The sequence below is a fragment of the Podarcis raffonei genome, chromosome 1 (genome assembly GCF_027172205.1).
Source record: "Podarcis raffonei isolate rPodRaf1 chromosome 1, rPodRaf1.pri, whole genome shotgun sequence".
NCBI lineage: Eukaryota > Metazoa > Chordata > Lepidosauria > Squamata > Lacertidae > Podarcis > Podarcis raffonei.
In genome coordinates, this window is record NC_070602.1 from 8,998,224 (window position 1) to 9,021,560 (window position 23,337).

General features: G+C 47.5%; 1 protein-coding gene across 2 annotated transcripts in view; it reads right to left on the reverse strand.

The window, feature by feature from the left end:
* The window catches only part of LOC128419807 (homeobox protein SIX4-like), a 168,625-nt gene extending 149,551 nt beyond the window's left edge, over positions 1 to 19,074 (reverse strand). For both annotated transcript variants that reach the window (XR_008331928.1, XM_053401036.1), the window contains exon 1: positions 17,924 to 19,074. Coding sequence is in view for 1 of the 2 variants with exons in the window: in XM_053401036.1 (XP_053257011.1) it covers positions 17,924 to 18,822 (899 nt within the window). In the remaining variant the exon portion in view is untranslated. The remainder of the gene's footprint in view (positions 1 to 17,923) is intronic.
* Positions 19,075 to 23,337: the final 4,263 nt, after the last annotated feature.

Below are 23,337 nucleotides of genomic sequence, written 5' to 3' on the forward strand. Positions count from 1 at the left end.
TCCGCTAACCCAGAAATAGTACCTCGGGTTAAGAACTTTGCTTCAGGATGAGAACAGAAATTGTGCTCCAGCGGTGCAGCGGCAGCAGCAGGCCCCATTAGCTAAAGTGGTGCTTCAGGTTAAGAACAGTTTCAGGTTAAGAACGGACCTCCGGAATGAATTAAGTTCTTAACCCGTGCTACCACTGTATTTCCATTTCCTCAAGCACAGAGAAGAGGCAAATGTCCTCTCCGGCTCCTATTTCCAGGGCAGTCCAACATGTTTATTGCAAAAGGACTCAAAAGGAAAGATATAGCCTCAGGCCAGCCTCTCTGCCTCCTGCTAAAGTGTCCTCAAGAGAGGCACAAATGTGGGGGACGCCCAGCTATTTGCAGCCATTTGGAGAAATGCCAGGGGGAACAATGTGTTCTTGGCATCTTGTCTGCTATCGAGTGTGGCATTAGGCAACCCCATACACAGAGGAGCACACACATCCAGCCTAAAAGTTTTCAGGATTAATTTTTCGACCTTTCCTTAGAACCCCAGTTGCAAAAATTTATACAAAACTACCGTATTTACAGGGATGCGGGTGGCGCTGTGGGTTAAACCACAGAGCCTAGGACTTGCCGATCAGAAGGTCGGTGGTTCGAATCCCCACGATGGGGTGAGCTCCCGTTGCTCGGTCCCTGCTCCTGCCAACCTAGCAGTTCGAAAGCACGTCAAAGTGCAAGTAGATAAATAGGTACCGCTGTGGTGGAAAGGTAAACGGCGTTTCTGTGCACTGCTCTGGTTCACCAGAAGCGGCTTAGTCATGCTGGCCCCATGACCCAGAAGCTGTACGCCGGCTCCCTTGGCCAATAAAGCGAGATGAGCGCCACAATCCCAGAGTCAGCCACGACTGGGCCTAACGGTCAGAGGTCCCTTTACCTTTAACCGTATTTACTCGAATGCAATTTTGCAAAAATTAGGGTGCGCGTTAGATTTGATGCGCATTTACATTCCCCAGCAAATGCTTTTTTGGTTTCAAGGTTCTGAAAATGGAGGTGCGCATTAGATTCGCTGCTTCATATAGACAGTTTAAACCACTGGTCCATCTACCAGGCATGTCCAAAGTCTGTTTTGGGGACCTAATCCGGCCAGTGGCGGAGCTTCATGCTCTGGCATCGGGGGGGGGAGCAGACGGGGCGGGCTGGTGCACATCCCGGGAGTGTGGTGTGCCACCCGCCAAGGTATGGCATGCATCCTGGGGGCATGGTGCGCCACCTGAGGGGCCAGCCACGATGGCACCCCACCAGGATCGCGCTGCCGGGGGAGTTACACTCCCCCACTCCTCTTCCTCATCCAGTGAATCCAGCCTGCCGGTAGGTTTAATCCGGCCCCTGTGGATTTTGGTTGGCCCTCACAGCCCTTTGATTTCATCAAATCTGGCATCCTTTGAAAAAAGTTTGGACACCACTGAAAGCAGTTCTCCAGGATTCCGGACAGGGTTCTCTCCCAGCCCTACCTGAATATGCTAGGAAACAATACGATACAATAATCGATACGATAATCTTTAGTCACTATCCCATACAGCACAACGAAATTGAAAAATCTACATCAAACATTCAAAAATCAACAAGCCTGCTATCCCAAACTATCCCAGCCTGTTTAGCCCCTAAAAACTCTGATACCCCATAATTGAATGCAATATACTCACACAGACACTACCTTACACTGCGTTTAAAACCAAAATCGAATTTGGATAGAAACTGTTTCTCAGGTGGCTAGTCCTAGTCTTTATAACCCTGTACCTTCTTCCAGAAGGCAGAAGCTGAAAGAGATCGTTTCCGGGGTGTGCACTATCCCCGAACCTGGGACCTTTGGAATGCAACGCAGAGGCTCTGCTACTAAGCTGCAGCCAGCATTTTGCATCTGGCTATTGGCCACTTGCGACCAAATGAAGATGCTAGGATGAAGACGCCTGACATCTCCATAATCTGGAGATGCACATTTGGGGATCCTTGGATCTTGCCTGTTTTCACACACTAACACCCCATCCTGTAGAATTCTATCCATTATATTTTATCTGCACAATCAGAGTGAATTTGAGGAACCAAAATGCTTTTTCTGTGCAGCCTGAGCAGGAGCACTCCCCATTAAGAAAAAGAGGTTGGAACAGGCCAATATATATGTGGACTGTCCCTGGATCAAGAGACTTTTCTTCTTTAAGTTCTCAAATCTCTTAATCTAGCTAAGGTTGTCATCTGAACTAGCCAGATGTTTAACTGATAATCAATCACAGCCAGTCCATCATTTGAAAAACAAGACTTTAGAGCCGTCTTAACCCAAAATGGCCATAAATTGGACCATAAAGAAGGCTGATCACTGAAGAATTGATGCTTTTGAATTCTGGTGCTGGAGGAGACTCTTGAGAGTCCCATGGACTGCAAGAAGATCCAACCTATCCATTCTGAAGGAAATCAGCCCTGAGTGCTCACTGGAAGGACAGATCCTGAAGCTGAGGCTCCAAGACTTTCGCCACCTCATGAGAAGAGAAGACTGCCTGGAAAAGACCCTGATGTTGGGAAAGATGGAGGGCACAAGGAGAAGGGGACGACAGAGGACGAGATAGTTGGACAGTGTTCTCAAAGCTATCAGCATGAGTCTGACCAAACTGTGGGAGGCAGTGGAGGACAGGAGTGCCTGTCGTGCTCTGGTCCATGGGGTCACAAAGAGTCGGACATGACTAAACAACAACAACAACCCAAAATGGCAACTAGACGCAATGCTTTGGTGACTGTAACCTTGGTTTAAAGCGCCATTTGGCACCTAGCTTATATATCTCCGTTTCTAACCCTGGCTGAAGTCCTTCCCCAAGTTTAATTTGGAAAAGACAAATGGCTTTATGGTAACTTACCAAAGAAGGGCAACAAAGAACCAACATTATAAATTCATAGAAAGATGCGCCTTGTCATCAGCTTTTGGAATGATAAAATTATGGATGACATACACGCCTGTAATTCTTTCTCAAAGTTGGCTATCATTCCTTCTCACCTATATAACTTCTTTTTTCTCCCACCGCTGATTTTTTTTTTAAATGATGGAATATTTTCTGCTATCTGAACTTGCTACCATGCAGAAAAATGCACGCAGCTTCTGAGCTACTATTGGAAGCTATATAACTATTTATTCTCAAGGACAAAGAATGTCTTTAAAGCTATGGCAATCTAGTCCCACATGATTTCCAGGTCCCACATGATCTTTCTTTCTTTTTTTTTTTTTTAAATACTAATTTATATTTATATTTGTTATTGATTTTCAACTACATGCATATAAATATGCAAGAAGGTTCTCACTTAACCCCCTGCCATTTATACTATTTAAATTCTTGCATTATTTATGGTGCACATTTTAATTATTTAAGGCACAGTCGAGCCCAATTTCAGTACTTTTCAAACCCCACTGATTTCAATGGGTGAGATGTTGAGCCCAATGCCCAATTCTTCCTTTGGGATCAATGGGCCCTTGAAAACGATTAAACCCGGTTGGCTTGCATCCAGAGTATTTGGGCTAGTAGGTGCATTATGAAAACAATTCAGCCAGTTACAATCAGCTTCAACCATCAGGCTAAGGCAGGGACAGCTTGCATGTCTGTACGAAGGGAAGAGAAGAGCTGCAAGGATTGATCACCCAAACACGTTTCGATCGTATCATTTTACCCTTGATAAATATTGAAATGCATCGGGAACGTCAGCCCATGTAGCAGACTTTTCTGCATCCAGGCACACATGCATGTGTGCTTCTGCACTGACTTATAGTCGTTTTTGATCCTCAGCGCCTAGGACTTGCCGATCGCATGGTCGGCGGTTCGAATCCCCGCGGCGGGGTGCGCTCCTGTTGCTCGGTCCCAGCGCCTGCCAACCTAGCAGTTCGAAAGCACCCCCGGGTGCAAGTAGATAAATAGGGACCGCTTACCAGCGGGAAGGTAAACGGCGTTCCGTGTGCTGCTCTGGTTCGCCAGATGCAGCTTTGTCACGCTGGCCACATGACCCGGAAGTGTCTGCGGATAGCGCTGGCTCCCGGCCTATAGAGTGAGATGAGCGCACAACCCTAGAGTCTGGCAAGACTGGACCGTACGGGCAGGGGTACCTTTACCTTTAGTCTTCACCAACACGGTGATCTCCAGCTGTCACTACAACTCCCATCAGCCCCCAGCTGTTTTGGACTACAACTCCCATCAGTGTGCTGACTGGGAATGATGGGAGATGTAGTCCAACATAGCTGGAAGTCACCAGGCTGACAAAGGCTGGCTCATGACCTGCCTCACCCCACTGGGATAAGACGTGAAAAATCTATTCTGGACATTGTGAAAATTTAGAAGAATAAAAGAAAATAAGAATGAATGAGACCCATGTACTTCCTGCTTCCTGTGCTTTGGCTTGGGTTCTGAAGTTGTTATCGTTATTATTATTATTTTTATTAATTGGATTTATCACTACCCTATACCTGGAGATCTCAGGGTGATTCACGGAGTGAAATCAGAATGTAAAACCACAAAATGCACAATCAAAATCAAAACAACAACCCAATAACCTCCCCTCCACACAAACCCCACATTTTAAAAGGGCATAGGATGTCAATCAGATCAACCAAAGGCCTGGTGAAAAAGGAACGTTTTTGCCTGGTGCCTAAAGGTGTCTAATGAAGGCACCAGGCGAACTTCCCTGGGGAGAGCATTCCACAGACGGGGAGCCACAGCAGAGAAGGCCCTGTTCTCACGTTGCCACCCTTTCGACCTCTCGAGGAGGCGGCACACGAGGGAGGGCCTCAGAAGATGATCTCAGGGTCCGGGTAGGTTCATATGGAAAGAGGTGGTCCTTGAGGTATTGTGGTCCTGAGCCGTTTAAGGCTTTATAGTTCAAAACCAGCACTTGGAATTGGGCCAGGAAACTAATTCGTAGCCAGTGCAGTCGGACCAGGATCGGTGTAATATGCTCAGACTGGCTTGCTCCAGTGAGCAACCTGGCCACTGAATTCTGCACCAGCTGAAGTTACTCTGAGATCTGGGAATCCTTGGACAATCCCCCCCCCCCCAGCCTACAGAAAGTAACTCCCAAGCTAAGGCACCATCCTAAGAAAACCGCTGGTCACAATCCAAAGCTCTGCATGCGTATTGAGGTTTCTCACAATAACAGACCCTCTGCCTGCTGTGCTGCAACACAAGTCACTTCTGAAGCCTGGGAAGGCGAGGGATTGATTTATTAAAAACACATTTTGTAATTTTATTTGAGGTTAGAGGAGCTCCTGCTGTTCCAGGATTCATAAACTCCATACCTTCCAACATTTTTCTGATGAAAATAGGGACACCCTATTCTATGATAATTATAATGACTGTGTTGCCCCAGCCACTGTGGGGAGGCTACCAGCATATATAAAAACATAATACATTAAACTTTTTTAAAAAACATCCCTAAACAAGGCTACCTTCAGATGCCTTCTAAAGGCTGAATCTCCTTGGCTCAGGGGTCACGTAACTTAGAATCATAGAATCATAGAGTTGGAAGAGACCACAAGGGCCATCGAGTCCAACCCCCTGCCAAGCAGGAAACACCATCAGAGCACTCCTGACATATGGTTGTCAAGCCACCACACTCCTTGGCAGCAAATTCCACTGTCGAACAGCTCTTACTGTCAGGAAGTTCTTCCTAATGTTTAGGTGGAATCTTCTTTCTTGTAGTTTGGATCCATTGCTCCGTGTCCGCTTCTCTGGAGCAGCAGAAAACAACCTTTCTCCCTCCTCTATGTGACATCCTTTTATATATTTGAACATGGCTATCATATCACCCCTTAACCTCCTCTTCTCCAGGCTAAACATGCCCAGCTCCCTTAGCCGTTCCTCATAAGGCATCGTTTCCAGGCCTTTGACCATTTTGGTTGCCCTCCTCTGGACACGTTCCAGTTTGTCAATGTCCTTCTTGAACTGTGGTGCCCAGAACTGGACACAGTACTCCAGGTGAGGTCTGACCAGAGCAGAATACAGTGGCACTATTACTTCCCTTGATCTAGATGCTATACTCCTATTGATGCAGCCCAGAATTGCATTGGCTTTTTTAGCTGCCGCGTCACACAGTTGGCTCATGTCAAGTTTGTGGTCAACCAAGACTCCTAGATCCTTTTCACATGTAGTGCTCTCAAGCCAGGTGTCACCCATCTTGTATTTGTGCCTCTCATTTTTTTTGCCCAAGTGCAATACTTTACATTTCTCCCTGTTAAAATTCATCTTGTTTGTTTTGGCCCAGTTCTCTAATCTGTCAAGGTCGTTTTGAAGTGTGTTCCTGTCCTCTGGGGTGTTAGCCACCCCTCCCAGTTTGGTGTCATCTGCAAATTTGATCAGGATGCCCTTGAGTCCATCATCCAAGTCGTTGATAAAGATGTTGAATAAGACCGGGCCCAAGACAGAACCCTGTGGCACCCCACTAGTCACTCTTCTCCAGGATGAAGAGGAACCATTGATGAGCACCCTTTGGGTTCGGTCAGTCAGCCAGTTACAAATCCACTGAGTGGTAGCATAGTCAAGACCGCATTTTACCAGCTTCTTTACAAGAATATCATGGGGCACCTTGTCAAATGCCTTGCTGAAATCAAGGTAGGCTACATCCACTGCGTTCCCTTCATCTACCAGGCTTGTAATTCTGTCAAAAAACGAGATCAGGTTAGTCTGACATGACTTATTTTTCAGAAATCCATGCTGACTATTGGTGATCACAGCATTCCTTTCCAGGTGCTCACAGACTGTTTGCTTAATGATCTGCTCCAGAATCTTCCCTGGTATTGATGTCAGACTGACTGGGCGGTAATTATTTGGGTCCTCTCTTTTCCCCTTTTTGAAAATAGGGACAACATTTGCCCTCCTCCAGTCTGCCGGGACTTCGCCTGTTCTCCAGGAATTCTCAAAGATGACTGCCAGTGGTTCTGAAATCACATCTGCCAGTTCTTTTAATACTCTTGGATGCAGTTCATCTGGCCCTGGAGACTTGAATACATCTAGACTAGCCAAGTATTCTTGTACTATCTCCTTAGTTATTCTGGGCTGTGTTTCCTCTGCTGAATCATTTGCTCCAAATTCTTCAGGTCGGGCATTGTTTTCTTTATCGGAGAAGACTGAGGCAAAGAAGGCATTGAGGAGTTCAGCCCTTTCTGTGTCCCCTGTTTGCATTTCACCATCTTCTCCTCTGAGTGACCCCACTGTTTCTTTGTTCTTCCTTTTGCTACGAACATACCCATAAAAGCCTTTTTTGTTGCTTTTAACCTCTCTAGCAAGCCTGAGTTCATTCTGTGCTTTAGCTTTTCTGACTTTGTGTCTACACGTGCTGGCTATTTGTTTGAATTCCTCTTTGGTGGTTTCCCCCCTTTTCCATTTTTTGTACACATCCTTTTTTAATCTTAACTCAGTTAAAAGTTCTTTAGATAGCCACCCTGGCTTCTTTAGGCACCTTCCATGTTTCCGTCTCATTGGTATTGCCTGAAGTTGTGCTTTTACTATCTCCCTCTTAACAAACTCCCAGCCATCATGAACTCCCTTTCCTTTTAGTATTACTGTCCATGGGATCTCACCCAGCACTTCCCTAAGTTTTATGAAGTCGGCTTTCTTAAAGTCGAGAAATTGAGTCCTAGTATGCTTGGCTGCTCCTTTCCGCTGTATAGTAAACTTCAGAAGAGCATGATCACTCGCGCCTAATGATCCTTCCACTTCTACCCCACTAACCAGGTCATCAACATTGGTTAGGACCAGATCTAAAATGGCTGTTCCTCTTGTAGCTTCTCCCACTTTCTGGACAATGAAGTTGTCTGCAAGGCCAGTGAGGAATCTGTTTGACCTTATGCTCTTGGCTGAGTTTGACATCCAACAAATATCCGGGTAATTGAAGTCCCCCATTACTACTATCTCCCTTCCTTTTGCATGCTTGGCCATCTGTTCCAGGAAGGCATCATCTATGTCCTCCGTTTGGCTTGGGGATCTATAGTAAACTCCCACAATGAGGTCACTGTTATTCTTCTCTCCCTTAATTTTGACCCAAATGCTCTCACTTTGGCTTTGAGGTTCTAAATCTTGGATCTCTTCACAGGTATACACATCCCTGACATATAACGCCACTCCTCCTCCTTTCTTGTCTGGTCTGTTTCTCTGAAATAGATTGTATCCCTCCATTATTACATTCCAATCGTGGGACTTATCCCACCAGGTTTCAGTGATGCCTATTATGTCATATTTAGTTTGCTGTACCAAGAGCTCAAGCTCATCTTGTTTATTTCCCATACTTTGCGCATTAGTGTACAGACATTGAAGTCCATTAATCATTCCCCCGTGTCTCTTATTTAAGGATTTTTTCCTCCCACCACTAGGTCTGCGTGCTGTTTGCTCCATTTGGTCTATGACATTTGGATGATCATCTTCATCAATTGATAGACTCCTACCTTCAGGAGCACTGTCTCCCTCCCCCACATTAGTCAGTTTAAAGCCCTCCTGATGAGGTTTCTGAGATTTTTTGCAAAAACATTCCTACCAACCGTTGTGAGGTGCAGCCCATCGCTTGCCAGAAGTCCATCTTCAAGAAACTGCATTCCGTGATCTAAGAATCCAAACCGTTCCTGTTTACACCATTTGCGAAGCCAGTTGTTCACTTCCACTATTTTTCCCTCTCTCCCTGGGCCACGTCGTTCAACTGGGAGGACAGATGAGATGACAATTTGTGCATTTAATTGCTTCAATTTCCTGCCCAGAGCCTCGTAATCTCTTTTGATCTTCTGGAGGCTATTGCTTGCAGTGTCATTGGTTCCCACATGAACCAAGAGGAAGGGGTATTTGTCAGTGGGTTTTATGATTCCTTGCAGTCGTTCAGTTACATCTTGGATCTTAGCCCCGGGGAGACAGCACACTTCCCGAGACATCTTGTCAGGCCCACAGATCACTGCTTCTGTTCCCCTCAGTAGGGAATCCCCTATCACCACTACACGCCTCCTCTTAGGTCTGGTCGGGGTTCTTCCGTGAGCTGTCCGTTCCAAGGTCGCCTGCACATTCCCTGAAGACTGCCTTTGCTGCTCGTCTTCATATACCTGATCGACTGTAATGAGGGAGAGATCCTCAAATGGAGTCTGCTCTTCGTCTTCCATGCTAGGGGAAAGGACCTCAAAGCGATTGCGTATTTCTAAACAATCAGAGCGAACCCTGGGCCTCCTACTTCTTTGAGTCACGTTTCTCCATATATCTGGCTCCTGTGTTGGTGATCTAGCCTCCTTCTCAGGGGAGTCCCCTGTCTCCTCCTTGGTGGAGACGGTGTGCTCTGTTGCTTCCAAGAAGAGCTCCAGCTCTCTAATTCTTTGGAGCGTAGCTACACGTTCCTCCAGTTGCTGGACTTTGTCTTTTAAGAGGGCAATCAACATGCAATTGCTGCAGGTAAAGCTGCCTGCAACCTTTGGCAAGATGGCAAACATTGCGCAGGAACCACAGGCGACTGCAGCTGTTCCCTCACCCTCCATCTTGAGAAGGTGTCGTTGGGGGTGACTACAGCGGTCACAAGAAAACCCTTTTTGTTCCTTCTTCAGCCGCTGCCCTACAACTTAATACCCTCCAACATTTCTACAATGAAAATAGGGACATCCTAAGAAAAAGTGGGACGTTCTGGGATCAAATCAGAAACCGTGGCGACTTCTGTAAATCTGGGACTGTCCCTGAAAAATAGGGACACTTGGAGGGTCTGAGTATGGGTTGCATCCAATTCTGCTCTACTCATGGTAGACCAACTGAAATCAATGCACTTGCATTAATGTCAAAATATTTATGAAATCAGATAGCTAAGTGGCTGCATATAACAAAACTGTAGACGAAACACATGTAAAATCCAGGAAATCAGTAAGAACAAGTGTACATAAAATAATTATCATTAAAACGCAGATGAAGATAGACAACTGATTGTGTCTGGGTAAGGTTGCCAAAATAAAGAAGCTTTCAGAGGATGACGAACAATACAATGAGGTCACCAGCCACATATCCATAAGTTAGTCATGTCCGTTAATTTCCATAGGGCTACTCTGAGTTGAGACCAAAGGTACATAATAATAATAATAATAATAATAATAATAATAATAATAATAATTTATTTATTTCCTGCCCATCTGGCTGGGTTTCCCTAGCCACTCTGGGTGGCTTCCAACAATATCAAAAATAGAATCAAACATTAAAAACTTCCCTAAACAAGGCTGCCTTCAAATGACTTCTAAATGTCAGATAGTTGTTTATTTCGTTGACATCAGACCGGAGGGCAATCCACAGGGCGGGTGCCACCACTGAGAAGGCCCTCTGCCTGGTTCCCTGTAACCTCACTTCTCGCAGGAGGGAACCACCAGAAGGCCCTCAGCACTGGCCGTAGTAAGCTGCCTTGTCAGAGCAAAAATTCACCTGTCGTTATTCTAGAACTGCCTGCCCTGACTGAGAGTGGCTCCTTAGCGGACATCTTTAACATCACCTGTTTCCTGACATCCTTCTCAACTGGAGATGCTGTGGGCTGAACCTGAGACCTTTTGCATGCATGCACGCCACTTTCTCAGTCATTACCCCTTCCTCAGCAAGTATAAGAAATACTAATAGTAACAACAAAAACAACAACAAAAACAACAACAATCTTTTATTTGTATCCCACCCTCCCTGGCCAAGACCGGGCTCAGGGCGGCTAACGTCAAATATAAACATTGATATAAAATCAAACAATAATTAAATCACCTCTTAAAAACAAGTCAGGGTAAAATTAAAATCTGAATTAGATGGCTTTCCGCAGGATTTGGGTTGGGAACAGTAAATGCTCATCAGGCCCAACTGTGTACGCTGATCTTATATGGGCCTGTGAGAATGCTGGGAGGCCTCTTTCATACTAGTTCTTATACAAAAAGGGAAGGGGAGTCAGGCTGAGCCCTGACCAAGGGCCCTGATCTCTTGTGGCACAGCGTTCCACCAGGCCGGGGCCAAGGCCGAAAAGGCCCTGGCTCTAGTCAAGGCCAGCCTAATCTCTCTTGAGGCCCAAGATGTTATTGTTTGCAGACCATAAGGTCCTCCATGGAGCATACCAGGAGAGGCGGTCCGGTAGGTATGAGGGTCCTAGGCCATACAGGGCTTTAAAGCCTTTAAAGAAAAAATGGCTTAAGCACACACTAGCCATTTTCTTTGAACTTAGGATGGAGGAAGGAAAGACAGAGACTTGAATACTTTCCAGCACCTTACTTTTGAATAAGCCTGCAACTCCATTAAAAATGAAGATGTCGATGCCTCCTGACTGCCAATATATCCCATCACATTTGCAAAAAATAAATAAATGCAGCTTTAGCCTGCTTTGGAGAGCGCTGCCGACAGGCTAATAACCTTCCACTAGCCCTAGTTCAGACTTAGCGCTCAGAAACCAGTATTGGGTAACTTGGTTTGTAACATGCTATGGCCTCGCGAGCTGCACGCCATGACATTCAGAATATTCTGGAATTATCTGGAGGATTCTTGAGGCCCAGGCACAACTCCACAGGGGAGAGCATTCCAAAGACGACCTACTTGCACCTTGAAGTCATCTTCCAAGGCCTGGCTAGTGTGCCTGCCTTCAAGGTCAATTAGACTGGGAGGTAGAGAGGGGGAAAGGGCCTTCTCAGCTATGGCCCCATGCCTCAAAACTCTGCTACAAAGTGATGCCTGCCAAGTCCCATCATTGCTGGCTTTAAAGTAGGCTTTAACAACCCAACTGTTTAAAATTGCTTTTGCATAATGGGTTTTATAGCACAACTGTCTGAATTGGTGCCGTTTCAACTATGAGCATTTGATTTTAGCATTCTGATGATGGGCTTAGTGGGCTGGTTCGCTGGTGTTTTATTAAGTTTTATGACGGCTTATTACATTTGGATCTTGCCTTGACAGGATGCGACAGGCAGCCTATCAATAGTTCAAATAAGCAGGACAGTGGCTTTCAATTCTTACGGCAGCAAATCTTATAAATTAATTATGCATTACATGAATCACACATTAGGTGGCTAATTTATCTTCTCTTTCTCTACACGTCTGCCTGAGGCCTAAAACGCTAACTATTTATTGACAGTGTTAGAAACTCAGATATATAAGCCACAGGTAGGTGCCAAATGGCTCCTTAAACCAGGGTTACAGTTGACAAAACGGAGTGCCTAGCTGCCATTTTGGGTCCAGACGGCTCAAAAGTCGTATTTTTCAATACAACCTTTTGGCTCCTGAAATTCATTCCGATTGTGCAGATAAAAGATAAAGGATAAAATTCTACAGGATGTGTTGTCAGTGTGTGAAAACAGTCAGGATCCCAGGATCCCTAGTCTTGTACCTCCAGGTGGTGGAAACGTCAGGCGTCATCTTGGCACCCGGGCATCTTCACTAATGGCCGATAGGCAGGTGCAAAATGAATTTAGAACGCTGCTTTTATAACCCGCTCTTCACAGTATCCCAGCACAAGATTGTTTTTTTAAAGACAATAAAACAATGAATTTTTTGTGTGTGTGTATTTCTAACTAGCCAATTGCTTTGAGAGGTTTCATAGGAAGAGACTTGTTAATGAAATAAATTGAATACAGTGGACGCTCGGGTTGCGAACGTGATCCATGCGGGAGGCATGTTCGAAACCTGCAGCGCCGCATCTCCACACGCGCAGGTTGCGATTCGGCGCTTCTGCACATAGCGCGATTTAGCGCTTCTACACATGTGCGAGTGCCGCAACCCGGAAGTAACCCGTTCCGGTACTTCTGGGTTTTGGCGCGCCCGTCACCCGAAAACGCGCAACCTGAAGCGTCTGTAACCCAAGGTATGACTGTAAACAGGACAATATTTCGCTTAAATAATTATCATGCCTGTTTTAGTGGGTTATAGAATCACAGAATTGTGGAGTTGGAAAGGGCACAGTGGTTCATCTGGTCCGACCTAAAATACTGGAATTTCAGCTAAATCATCCTTTATATGAGCTGATCTGTCTATTATGCAGGAGGAAAGAATTCTGAAGCAAGAAGCATATTTGGTTTTGTTTTAAGATGATGTACCTGCTCACAGAAGGGCTTTCAGGTAAGAGTCCTTCCCAGATAAGAAACATTGGACTTTCAGCGTGAAAACTAGGTACTCTACCACCAAGTGATGCCATTTTCCCCATGTAAGGAAAACGACAAGTATAGAAGTCTTTAATATGACATCTAGAAGAAGGACTTCAAGACATGGCCAACCAGGCAATATCCAGAATGTCAGAGTTGTCCCAAAATGTGCTGGTCTCAGACACAACAGCCTGTTAAAAGCTCTTTGAACTGATGGATTTATCACCACCGTGACAGCTTGGCCAAAATGTGTCAGATGTCCTCAATTCCTTGGCACTTCCCAATGGGAGGAAAGGAATAGCCCACTGGGGAAATGAAAGGAGTAAGCCCCCCAAGGTTATTGCAGCTGTGAAGCTTCAGAGGGGTTTGGAAGTGGGATGATCACACATCCCTGCAAAGGAGCAGAGTTGTTTATTTTTCGAACGCTCTCATTTCTACAATGGTTGTGGTCTAAACTAAGAGGATGTTACAGCCTATGTATTTTACTCATCTGCAAAACAAACCATTACTGGAAAGGATTCAAGTGATGGCAAAAAAAGAATTAAATGCAAGCACAGCTACAAGAGAATAAATTTGTATGCAATGTTTAGTGGCCCCCTTTCTGCAGCCAAAAAAGAAAATAGCCAGGGAAAGAGATGACAACTGCTCTCCAGGCAGAATCATCGCAATAACCAATATTGCTAAAAGCTGAAAAGCAGTCAAGTCTTAACGCAGGCAAAGGGACACAACATCAGATTTCTGCAAGAGAGCAGGTGTAGTGTTGCACTTATAGAGTGTCTGACCCGGAACGTGCAGGTTCAAATCCCTGCTCAGCCATGACCCTCACTGGGCAAATCTTGGCTAGTCATTCTCTTTCAGCCTAACCTACCTCAAAGGGTTGCTGTGAGGATAAAAAATGGGGGAAGGGCAAAATTAAGTATGCCTCCTTGGGAAAAACCAAAAGATATAGAGCAGGGGTCAGCAACCTAAGGCCCATGGGCCACAAATGGCCCACGGGGGTTGTTTCACCGGCCCCCGAACTGAGCCGCCCACTTGGCGAGTCCCCGTGCACTGCGCTATACCAACGCAGCATGGTGCGGAGACTCGCGAGCGGCAACGGAAATCGCTTCTGTGCGGACACAGATGCCAGAAATTGTGGGATGGCGTGCTCATACGCATCCGCAATCCAGCCCACAGAGGAGGCTCTGCAGCAGTAAACCAGCCCAGGCAAGGTAAACCTTGCCAACCCCAATATAGAGATTTTGGGAGGGATGAGATGGAAGAGGCGTGAAGGGCCTATTCTGGGATAGGCTCCTGATTAAACTGCACAAAGCAGAATGATTAAAGAATATTTGCAGGAGCTGGTTTTCTATACCTTGCAACTATTAAAAAGTGTTAACGCAGGTTTAAAAAATAGTCCTTAAGGCAAAAAAAACAACTTCTGCCTTTGACCTAACCTGACACATCTGTTTTCTGAGGAAGATATATGCCCCTAAACACATCCCTTGAAGTCAAATGAACACTTTATTTTAGATCAGCAAAGAAAGCAAGAATATTTCACACATGCTCCCTTGCAACTCTATGATTCTATCACTCGGCTGCCTGCCTCCACTCCCCATAGGGTTGCAGTTATAAGGGCAGGAATAAATATTTACTATGAGGTGAAGCATATCCTGTGGGTTTGTGCACACGTAACCTCCGTCCCCACACCTCATTGACCCAGAAGGGATTAAATTTGTTCTAAGTTTTACACTCCCTTTTCTATTAAAAATAGTATTCAAATTAGTTTTGATGGTGGAGTTTATCCATGCAGAGGGGAAGCAGGACTGGGGGGGGGCAGCTGGGGTGATAGTGGTTAGGATCCAGTTTGCCTTCAGGATACACAGAACACAAACAGTTCAGTCTTATAACAAGTTAGCCCTGCTAAGCCAGTGAGCTGACTGGAGATATATGGAGGTTTCTGAAGAACAGGGATCTGATTGGAGGAAGGGGCTGGGAGAAATTGGGGAGTGAAGCATTCCTCCCCCGCACCCCTAAACTGAATACATTGATAACAGGCTCCAGGAAGTCACAGCCAGTCGTGTTCCTGCTACAACACTTGCTGATAGCAAACACATGTCTGCAAGAATCAAATATTTTCTGGAGTGTTTTGTGTGTGTCTGTGTTTCTTAAGCCACATAAAAACATGTGATATAGCCCACGGAGGTATAAAACACCTCCTACTGGGTTACGTTTGCTTCCGGGTGCTTAGAAAAAAGAAGGGATAAAAAGACCCAGGATTTTAAGGACTGATTTAAACCACCACTGGAAGAGGGCAACTGCGGCCTGCAAAGCTTGCCAAAGGGTCTTTGCTCAGAGTACCTACCAGCAAAAAATAATAATAATGAAGCAAATTGCCCCTTACACCCATCAGAAAAAACAAACAAACGAACAACTGGCCTTGCAAGAATTGCAGCCTGGTCAAACTTCCGCAGGCCGGACTTTTGCAGCTGGTCCTCCCGGTTTTACACCCTCCTTCCTCGCCTGCCACTCGTAGCTTTGATGTTATGTCCTCCAAGGACTGAAAGTGTGTCCTTCCTTAAAGATGGGTCGTTGAGGGTGGTGTTTTTCCTTTCACAAAAACAACAACAACCACCCAGCCACTTTTCCTGCCTTCTGTCAACCAGCCCCTCTCAAAAGCAAGCAGGAGGGCAAGAAAAGAGAAGGGGAGGAACAGGAGGAGAGGAATGTGCCTTGGGCGGGCAAGCAGGTCAGCTCACCTGGCTAGCCCAGCAGAATACCTCTGGGGTGGCCTCTCACTAGCCAAAGCCCCCCCCCCCGCCCCGATTTTAAGTCTCCTAGCCCTGGACAATTGACCCAACCACTGGCCCAGATCTAGTGAAAGAAAAAGAGAGAGCTGGCTTTGCAGGTTCAGACATTTAAACCCCTGTGGTATTTTAGGAATAAGTCACGCACCAGTATATTTTCAGTGGGAACGAGGGAAGGAATAAAGGGAGATCTGCTAGGTGGTGATCTGTCCTGGGAGCCTCTGAGGGCAAGGGGCTGCTTGGGATTATAGACCTGGGCCGTCCCCGGTTCCTGTCTTGTGGGGGAAAGGAAAACTGATCTGAACCAAAGGCAGAATCAAGTTTCACAACAAGAGACCGGAGTGAGTGTGCAAGGAGGGGGTGGGGAGAGGGACTAGCAAACCTCCTGCCACGGAAGGAGCTTCAAGTTTCCCTCTCTCTGTTTCCCACCCCTTGGTGACATAAAACCTGGGCAAATGATTAACGCTGTCAAATAAAAATGGGAGAGGGGAGAGAAAGTTTCCTTGGAGAACAAGAAGAGGAGATGATCGGGAGACGATTGCGTGTTTGTTGGGTGTGCTGAGGGAACCTAGGAAAGGAGGCTGGTGCTATTTATGCAGAGGGTTAAGATGGAGAAAGAAAACTTTTCTTCCCATGGTAGTATGGAGTTTGCAGATCTGGAAACAGTTTTTTCACACACACACACACACACACACACACACCCCGCGGCAACAGCAGATTTTAAATGTTAGGTTGGCGGTTTGTGGCAATGCATACAGAACATCATAATTTCATGAATCGTGCACAAGGAAAGGAGAAAACAGAGAAATAAAGGATATGGCGTTGGAAAGAACACACAGAGGTTTTGCTGTTGGGGGGGAGCTGTTTTGCTGGTGGATGAAGTGGGGAGCACTGGGGGCAGAGGAACTTTTATATTTTCGCACTGGGAGAGGAATATAGAGGTACCCCCACCCCAGGATGAATCAAGCTACAAAAAGTGCTCCCAGGCAGAGATACCTTGAAGGTTATGGGGTGCAAGCCATGGGGGAGGAGAGATTTTCCACCCAGGGAATCTGGAAGCAAAATAACCACTTTCTTTTTTAGTGGGTGGGCAGGCGGGGGAATTATGTAGCCTTGAGTGCAGGATGAAGGAAGTGGGAAGAAAGTACTTTTAAGGCACAAGGAGATTACCAGAGACACTTATTTTGCTCTACACTCTGCAAGGAAGAAGAGGGTGTGTGTGTGTTTTTAAAGTGAGAGATTTGGGGCAGTGGTGGGAGGAAAGAGAGAAAGAGAGAGAAGAAAGCTGTAAGGTAAACGCCATGTTTGTCAAGGAATGAGAGCCAGGCTAGGACAGACAGGGCAGGGGAAGGGAGGGAGCAAGCCAGACAGGAGGGGAAAGGGGGGAGGACAGGAAAAGCAAAGGAGCAGGCAAGGTGTTAAAAGAGATGGCATGTGGTGGTTGGAGAAACAAAGAAAGACAAGGTGGGAGGAGAGGGTCAGGCAAGAAGGATGGGGGTGGGATGCAAAAGGGGGAAATAAGCTGGGAATGAGGCAGGGGCTCAGAGTGCGAATTATGGATGCTAAACCAGAAAGCAAGATGGGGCATTGGGGTAGGGTGGGGGCACCAAAGGCCTTTTGTGGGGCAGGGAAATTAGCATATCTAACATGGCAGAGGGCAGAAGAGAGAGAGGGGGGTGGGAAGGGATCAAGCAAAGCAGCAGGAAGTTTTGGGGCAGGGAAGACAACAGGCGATAAAGGGTCTAAACAGCAAGGTCTAAACAGAGTGGAAATCAAGCAGAGCGCGGAGCCCCCGCGTCCAGCAAGAGCCTCAGGCTGTGCCGTCTCTTAACCCGGGGACTTGATGCGCCAGATCGCACTCCTGCGCCCCCTGCCCATGTGCAGAGTTCCGTCCCCCTCGCCAACCTCTCCCTCTCTCAAGGAGCTCCCGGATTCTGGAGCTGCTTTGTCCCCGGCCGATTCCCCACTCCCGGTCTCCTCCTCCTCTCTCTCTCTCTCCCCAAAAAGTTTGCGAAAGTTTTTCCCTTTCCCGCCGGCGCGGGCGCGCTCACCTCTTGGACTGCGGCTCGGAGGGGTTGCGATCCCTCTGCCGTCGGTTCTTGAACCAGTTGCTGACCTGCGTGAGCGAGAGCCCGGTGACCTTGGCCAGGTTGCGCTTCTCGGCGGGCGACGGGTAGCGGTTCTGCTTGTAGAGCTCCTTGAGCGCGTTGCGCGACCTCTCCTTGAAGCAGTACACCGTCTCCTCGCCGTCCCAGATGGTCCGCGGCAAGGGGAACTTCCTGCGCAGGCGGTACTTGTCGACGGCGCCCAGGGGCCGCCCGCGGGCCCTCTCCGCTTCGCTGTAGCGCGCCTTGTACCAGAGCTCCTGCAGCAGCGCGTGGTTGGCGGCGTCGAAGCTGTGGCTCTCCAGGATGCCGTACAGCTCCGCGTAAAGACCCTGGTGGAAAGCCACCAGCGCGCGCGCCTTCAGCAGGCTCTCGTTGCCACGTAGCAGGTCGCTCCGCGGCAGCGACCACAGGAACCGCGCCAGCCGGTCCAGGTGGCCGCCTTGCTGGAGAGCCTCGCACACGCACGCGACGTGCTCCGGGGAGAAAGCCAGCGGAGCCGCCGGCGAGGGCGAGCAAGGCGAGGCGGGAGACGGCGAGGAGCAGGCGGCGGGCGCGGCGGAGAGGGCAGCGTGGCGCACGGGCTGGTTGCGCACCAGCAGCTCGGCGTGGAGCAGGACCTGGTCGGCCGCCTCCGCCGCTGCCTCCTCGTCCTCGTCGTCGTCTTCGTCCTCCCCGTCGTCTTCCTCCTCCTGCTGCTTCCTGGCGAAAGGCGGCGCGCAGCCTTCCCGGGCTGCCTTCTCCTGCGCCCCGACGCCGCCGGAGAGCATGTCCGCCAGCACGTTTTCCTGCTTGATCGCCGCCACCAAGCCGGGGATCGGGGCGGTGGGGGAGGCAGAGGACATTTTCCACCGCCCCCTCCCTTGTTTTGGAGTTGGGTGGTGTGGGTTTGTGGGTTTCCCCCCCTTTCCTCTCTTCCCCCCCCCCTCCCCAGTGCAATACACAAACACACACACACCGTTCCTGCTCCTCCTCCTCCTTGCCCCGCCACCCGGCTGGCGTTCAGCCGATCAGGTTTCCTCGCCGCCGCGCAGGAACCATTAAGACAGCTTGTTCGAGCAAAACTTTGTGTAAGCGGATCGCGGCTCCTTTCCCCCCACCCCGTCCGACCTCCTCCTCCTCCCCAACCCCCCCTCTCCCTTTTCTTCCTCTCCCCCCGCCCCCCCCCTCCACTACCACCACAACGTGACTCCTCCAAAGCCTTCTCTGCCTCTCGCCTGCCTACATATTCTTTAATGGCACAAGCAGCCTCCTGGACCCGGGCGCGGGCGCGGATTGGCCGGCCAGTGCGGAGGGGGCGGGGGCATCCCGGGATTTCTATGGGAACCGTCAATCAACCCCTCCCCCGCCCCGCCCCTCCCGTCGGTGCCCGCTTGGCGAGGCTTTGCTCCCTCCTTTTCGAAAAGTGAAACACCTCTACCTGGAAGATCGGGGCGTGCGCAGCTGGTCTGTGCCACCCCCCCCTCTCTCTTCCCCTGCAATGCTTCCCTGGAGCGGCTGGGATGGGGGAGATGCAGGGGAAAAATCCGAAAGGGAAGCGTAGGTGTCCCTCTTTCTAGGCATCCTTAGAAGCAAAACTTTCAAGTTTCGAGATACGTAAATTGTTGAGAGAGTGGATATCTTTCAATGGAGTTGTAGCGCTTAGCTAAGGGAGACTTCAGATCCTGCCTCTCCACATTACTTGGTCAATAACACAGGACTTTGCACAAATATTTAGGAATTAGATCCATTAAAGTCAGTGGTTCTTACTGCGTGGTGCGCAGAGGGTTGCTCAGAAATAAAGTCTCATTGAGCTCAGTCAGTCCCAGTTAAGCTTCCCAGTTAAGTTAAACTTTCAGGTTTCCAAATAAATGGTTGAGAGTGTAAGATAACTTTCTGTGGACAGCTAGTGTAGGGGTTAGAGAGTTCAAACCCCACCTCTCCACATTACTTGGTTAATTATGCATATATATGCATATATATTTAGGAGCCTGATCCATTAAATTCAGCGGTTCTTACTCCAAAGTGCGTAGAGGATTGCTCAGAAGTAAGCCCCATTGAGCTCCTCAACCCCAATTAAGCATGTCCGTGGAATTGAATCCTGTGAAATCCTGTATCAACTTATCTAGAAGTCCCGTTGAACTGAATGGGGCTTCTGAGTAGACAAGCATAGGGTGGCGCTGTAAGTCACCATCTTTTTACACTTATATGGACAGTGGGGGGATAAAATATAGGAGTGTAAGTAGGCTTTATTCTAAGCTCTGACGTCCCCCCCCCACTAGCAGCCAGTATACTGCCCATCCCCAAAATGAAAGAAAGAAAATGAAAGAGGGAAGAGAAAACATGAATTAACACAGAAAGAGGCAGGGAAAAAGAAGAAAACAGCACAGGAAGAAAGCTGGAAATTTGGGGAAATGAGAAAGACAGTGAGGGAGCAAGAAAAAGCAAAGTTTCATTGAAAAGAATGCGGTAAGGTAAGGGGAGTCGCCTGCCGCAGTTTCTTGGGCAAAGAGATTATTTACCTTTCTTAACCTGCAGTTTGGCACCAAGACTCCCTTCCTGCTCAAAACAGAACTATAAAGCTGAGCCCCCACCCAAAATATTATTTTTTTTAGGATTTGCAGTCTGCTACAAAATGACCATTCTCCCTGTAAAATACATTGAAGGTTCTGTTTACTTTTACTGCTGCGGTATACTAAGAGTTAATGAAGGATAGTTGCAAAATGGCTGCACAAAAGCTGCAGGGTTGCTGCTGCTTCTAACCCATGTATTATTTACAACACTGTCTGGAATAAGGTCCGGAAAACAAACTTATTAATATCGGTGGATCTTTCTGCCTGTCCTTCAGTTTTTGTCTGGTGACCTTGCACCTCTTGGTCTACCTGGTTCAGTCTGCTGGGCCTAGCGGAGGAAAGGAGGAATCGTCTCAGCCTTGTGATGCTATCTTCTGAACTGTCCACATGCCCTGCTATTTGGGAGAAGTCTTCTTCAAGGATTAGTTCTCCAGGATAGGAGTTGACAAGCTGGAAGGTATGCAGTGGGTGACCAAGATGATCAAGGGCCTGGAAACCAAGAAGAAGAAGAAGAGTTTGGATTTGATATCCCGCTTTATCACTACCCGAAGGAGTCTCAAAGTGGCTAACATTCTCCTTTCCCTTCCTCCCCCACAACAAACACTCTGTGAGGTGAGTGGGGCTGAGAGACTTCAAAGAAGCGTGACTTGCCAAAGGTCACCCAGCAGCTGCATGTGGAGGAGCGGGGAAGCGAACCCGGTTCCCCAGATTACGAGACTACCGCTCTTAACCACTACACCACACTGGCTCTCCAAGCCTTATGAGGAACGGTTGAAGGAGTTGGGTATGTTTAGCCTAGAGGAGACTGAGAGGAGATATGTCATCTTCAAATATCTATAGGGCTGTCACATGGAAGTTGGAAACAAGCTTGTTTTTTCCTGCCCCAGACCAACGGATTCAAGTTTCAAGAAAGGAAATTCTGACACTAAACAACTTTCCGACAGCAAGAGCTGTTTGACAATGAAACACACCTTCCAAAGGTGGTGGACTCTCTTTCCTTGGAGGTTTTCAAGCGGAGATTGGATGGCTACCCGTCATGGATGCTTTAGTTGCAATTCCTGCATTGCAGAGGGTTGGATTAGATGACCCTTGGGGTCCCTTCCTACTCTACATTTCTATGATACTGTTGAGAGTTGTTTGGAGACCCTTATTCCCCCAACAGAGCTTCAGCTCCCAGAGTGGTTTCACAATCAATTCATCTTCACCAGGAGTTCTGTGGGGGGGGGGCATTAGTTTCCTAGCAACTCTCAGCACACTTAAGCAACTACAACTCCCATAATTCTTGGGGGGGGCATGGCTGTTTAAAGTGGTATCATAGTGCTAGAAAGGTATGGTGGGAAGGTGGCCTAAGACGCAGCAGAGACCTTTGCCAGGCTGCAGCTGCTGTTATACTTGAGAAGTGAAGACAGAGAAGGGATGGGAAAGGGATGCAAAGAGCTGAGATGATAGTTGGCTGGGAGTGGGTGGGTGGGTGTGTATGTGTGCGCTATCCTGCGATTTGCCAAACTGTCTGTTGAAGGAGAAATCACTGACTGGGCTACCAGGTCTACGTTCTACTGAAAGGCTGAGTAGAAAAGTCCTTCAAGGCTTGTGGAGAACTGCAACTGCTGGAGACAGTTTTTGGACCACAGACTGCTGAACACTAAACCACAACACTTTGCCTTTGGAAAGCTTTCCTTGCTGGCAAGGACAAAGACTCCTTTTTTTTTCATGTTCATTTTCTATTTCATTTTGTCTTTTCTCCTCCATTTTCTCCTCTTCTTTTTAGACTCTACCTAGCTCCTTATTAAATCCCAGGTGCCCAACTGCAGCACAAGCTTATTTCACACTGCACAATTTCCGTGACTCTACACAAGATGCGTCTAGCTGCATGTTAGAATAAACCCTGATCGTAACCCCCAAAGGTATTTTCTTGGCAGGGAACTCCACTGAGTTTCAAAAGGGCTTACTTCAGATAAGGTTGCAATCTAGACACACGTGACACAGTCCACTAAATGTGCATAGGCGTGCAGCAGAGCATGAATCATTACCAAAATAAAATTATAAACGAGCCTGTTATATATATATATCTTAAGTATGTATACAAACTCAATGAGAGGTGTGTTTGCTTTTGCTGGGTAATCTTATTTATATTAGGTCTAATCTGAGACAGATAAACTCTCATCTCCTCATCAACACATAATAGCCTTTCTCTTTTCTGATTTTTTGCATTTGTCAGAGTTGAAAATCCTTGTTCGCAGCAATGCGTCGTAGGGAACTGTAGAAGATTAACCAATGCTCTTGAAGAGAGGCTCAGATACTGTTTCCGGTTGTATATCCAAAAAGAATCCAGTGGCGTACTTCTACTGCAAAACAAAATAAAACAACAAAACATCTTCTGCAAATATTTTCGTTGTTGTTACTATACTATACTGCAGGTTTAAATGTTTCTTTATTTGTCCTTGAATCTTCCTGCCACAGTCATCCTTTTGCCACACTCTTTGAGAACCATGCCTTTATATGCATGCCTTATATACAGCTGCTCATTCAGAGATTGCTTACTCACAAGTAAACTACATACTAACATGCTGCGTGATAACGCTGGGTCTGTAGATGCAGCCTTCGAGTGCCAGTATTCTGGAGGGTGTGGTGGCCCTGTATGAAGGAGCGTCTCTACCCCCATCGTTCAGCCTGGATGCTGAGGTCAAGCTCCGAGGGCCTTCTGGTGGTTCCCTCACTGCGAGAAGTGAGGTCACAGGGAACCAGGCAGAGGGCCTTCTTGGTAGTGGCGCCGGCCCTGTGGAACACCCTTCCGTCAGATGTCAAGGA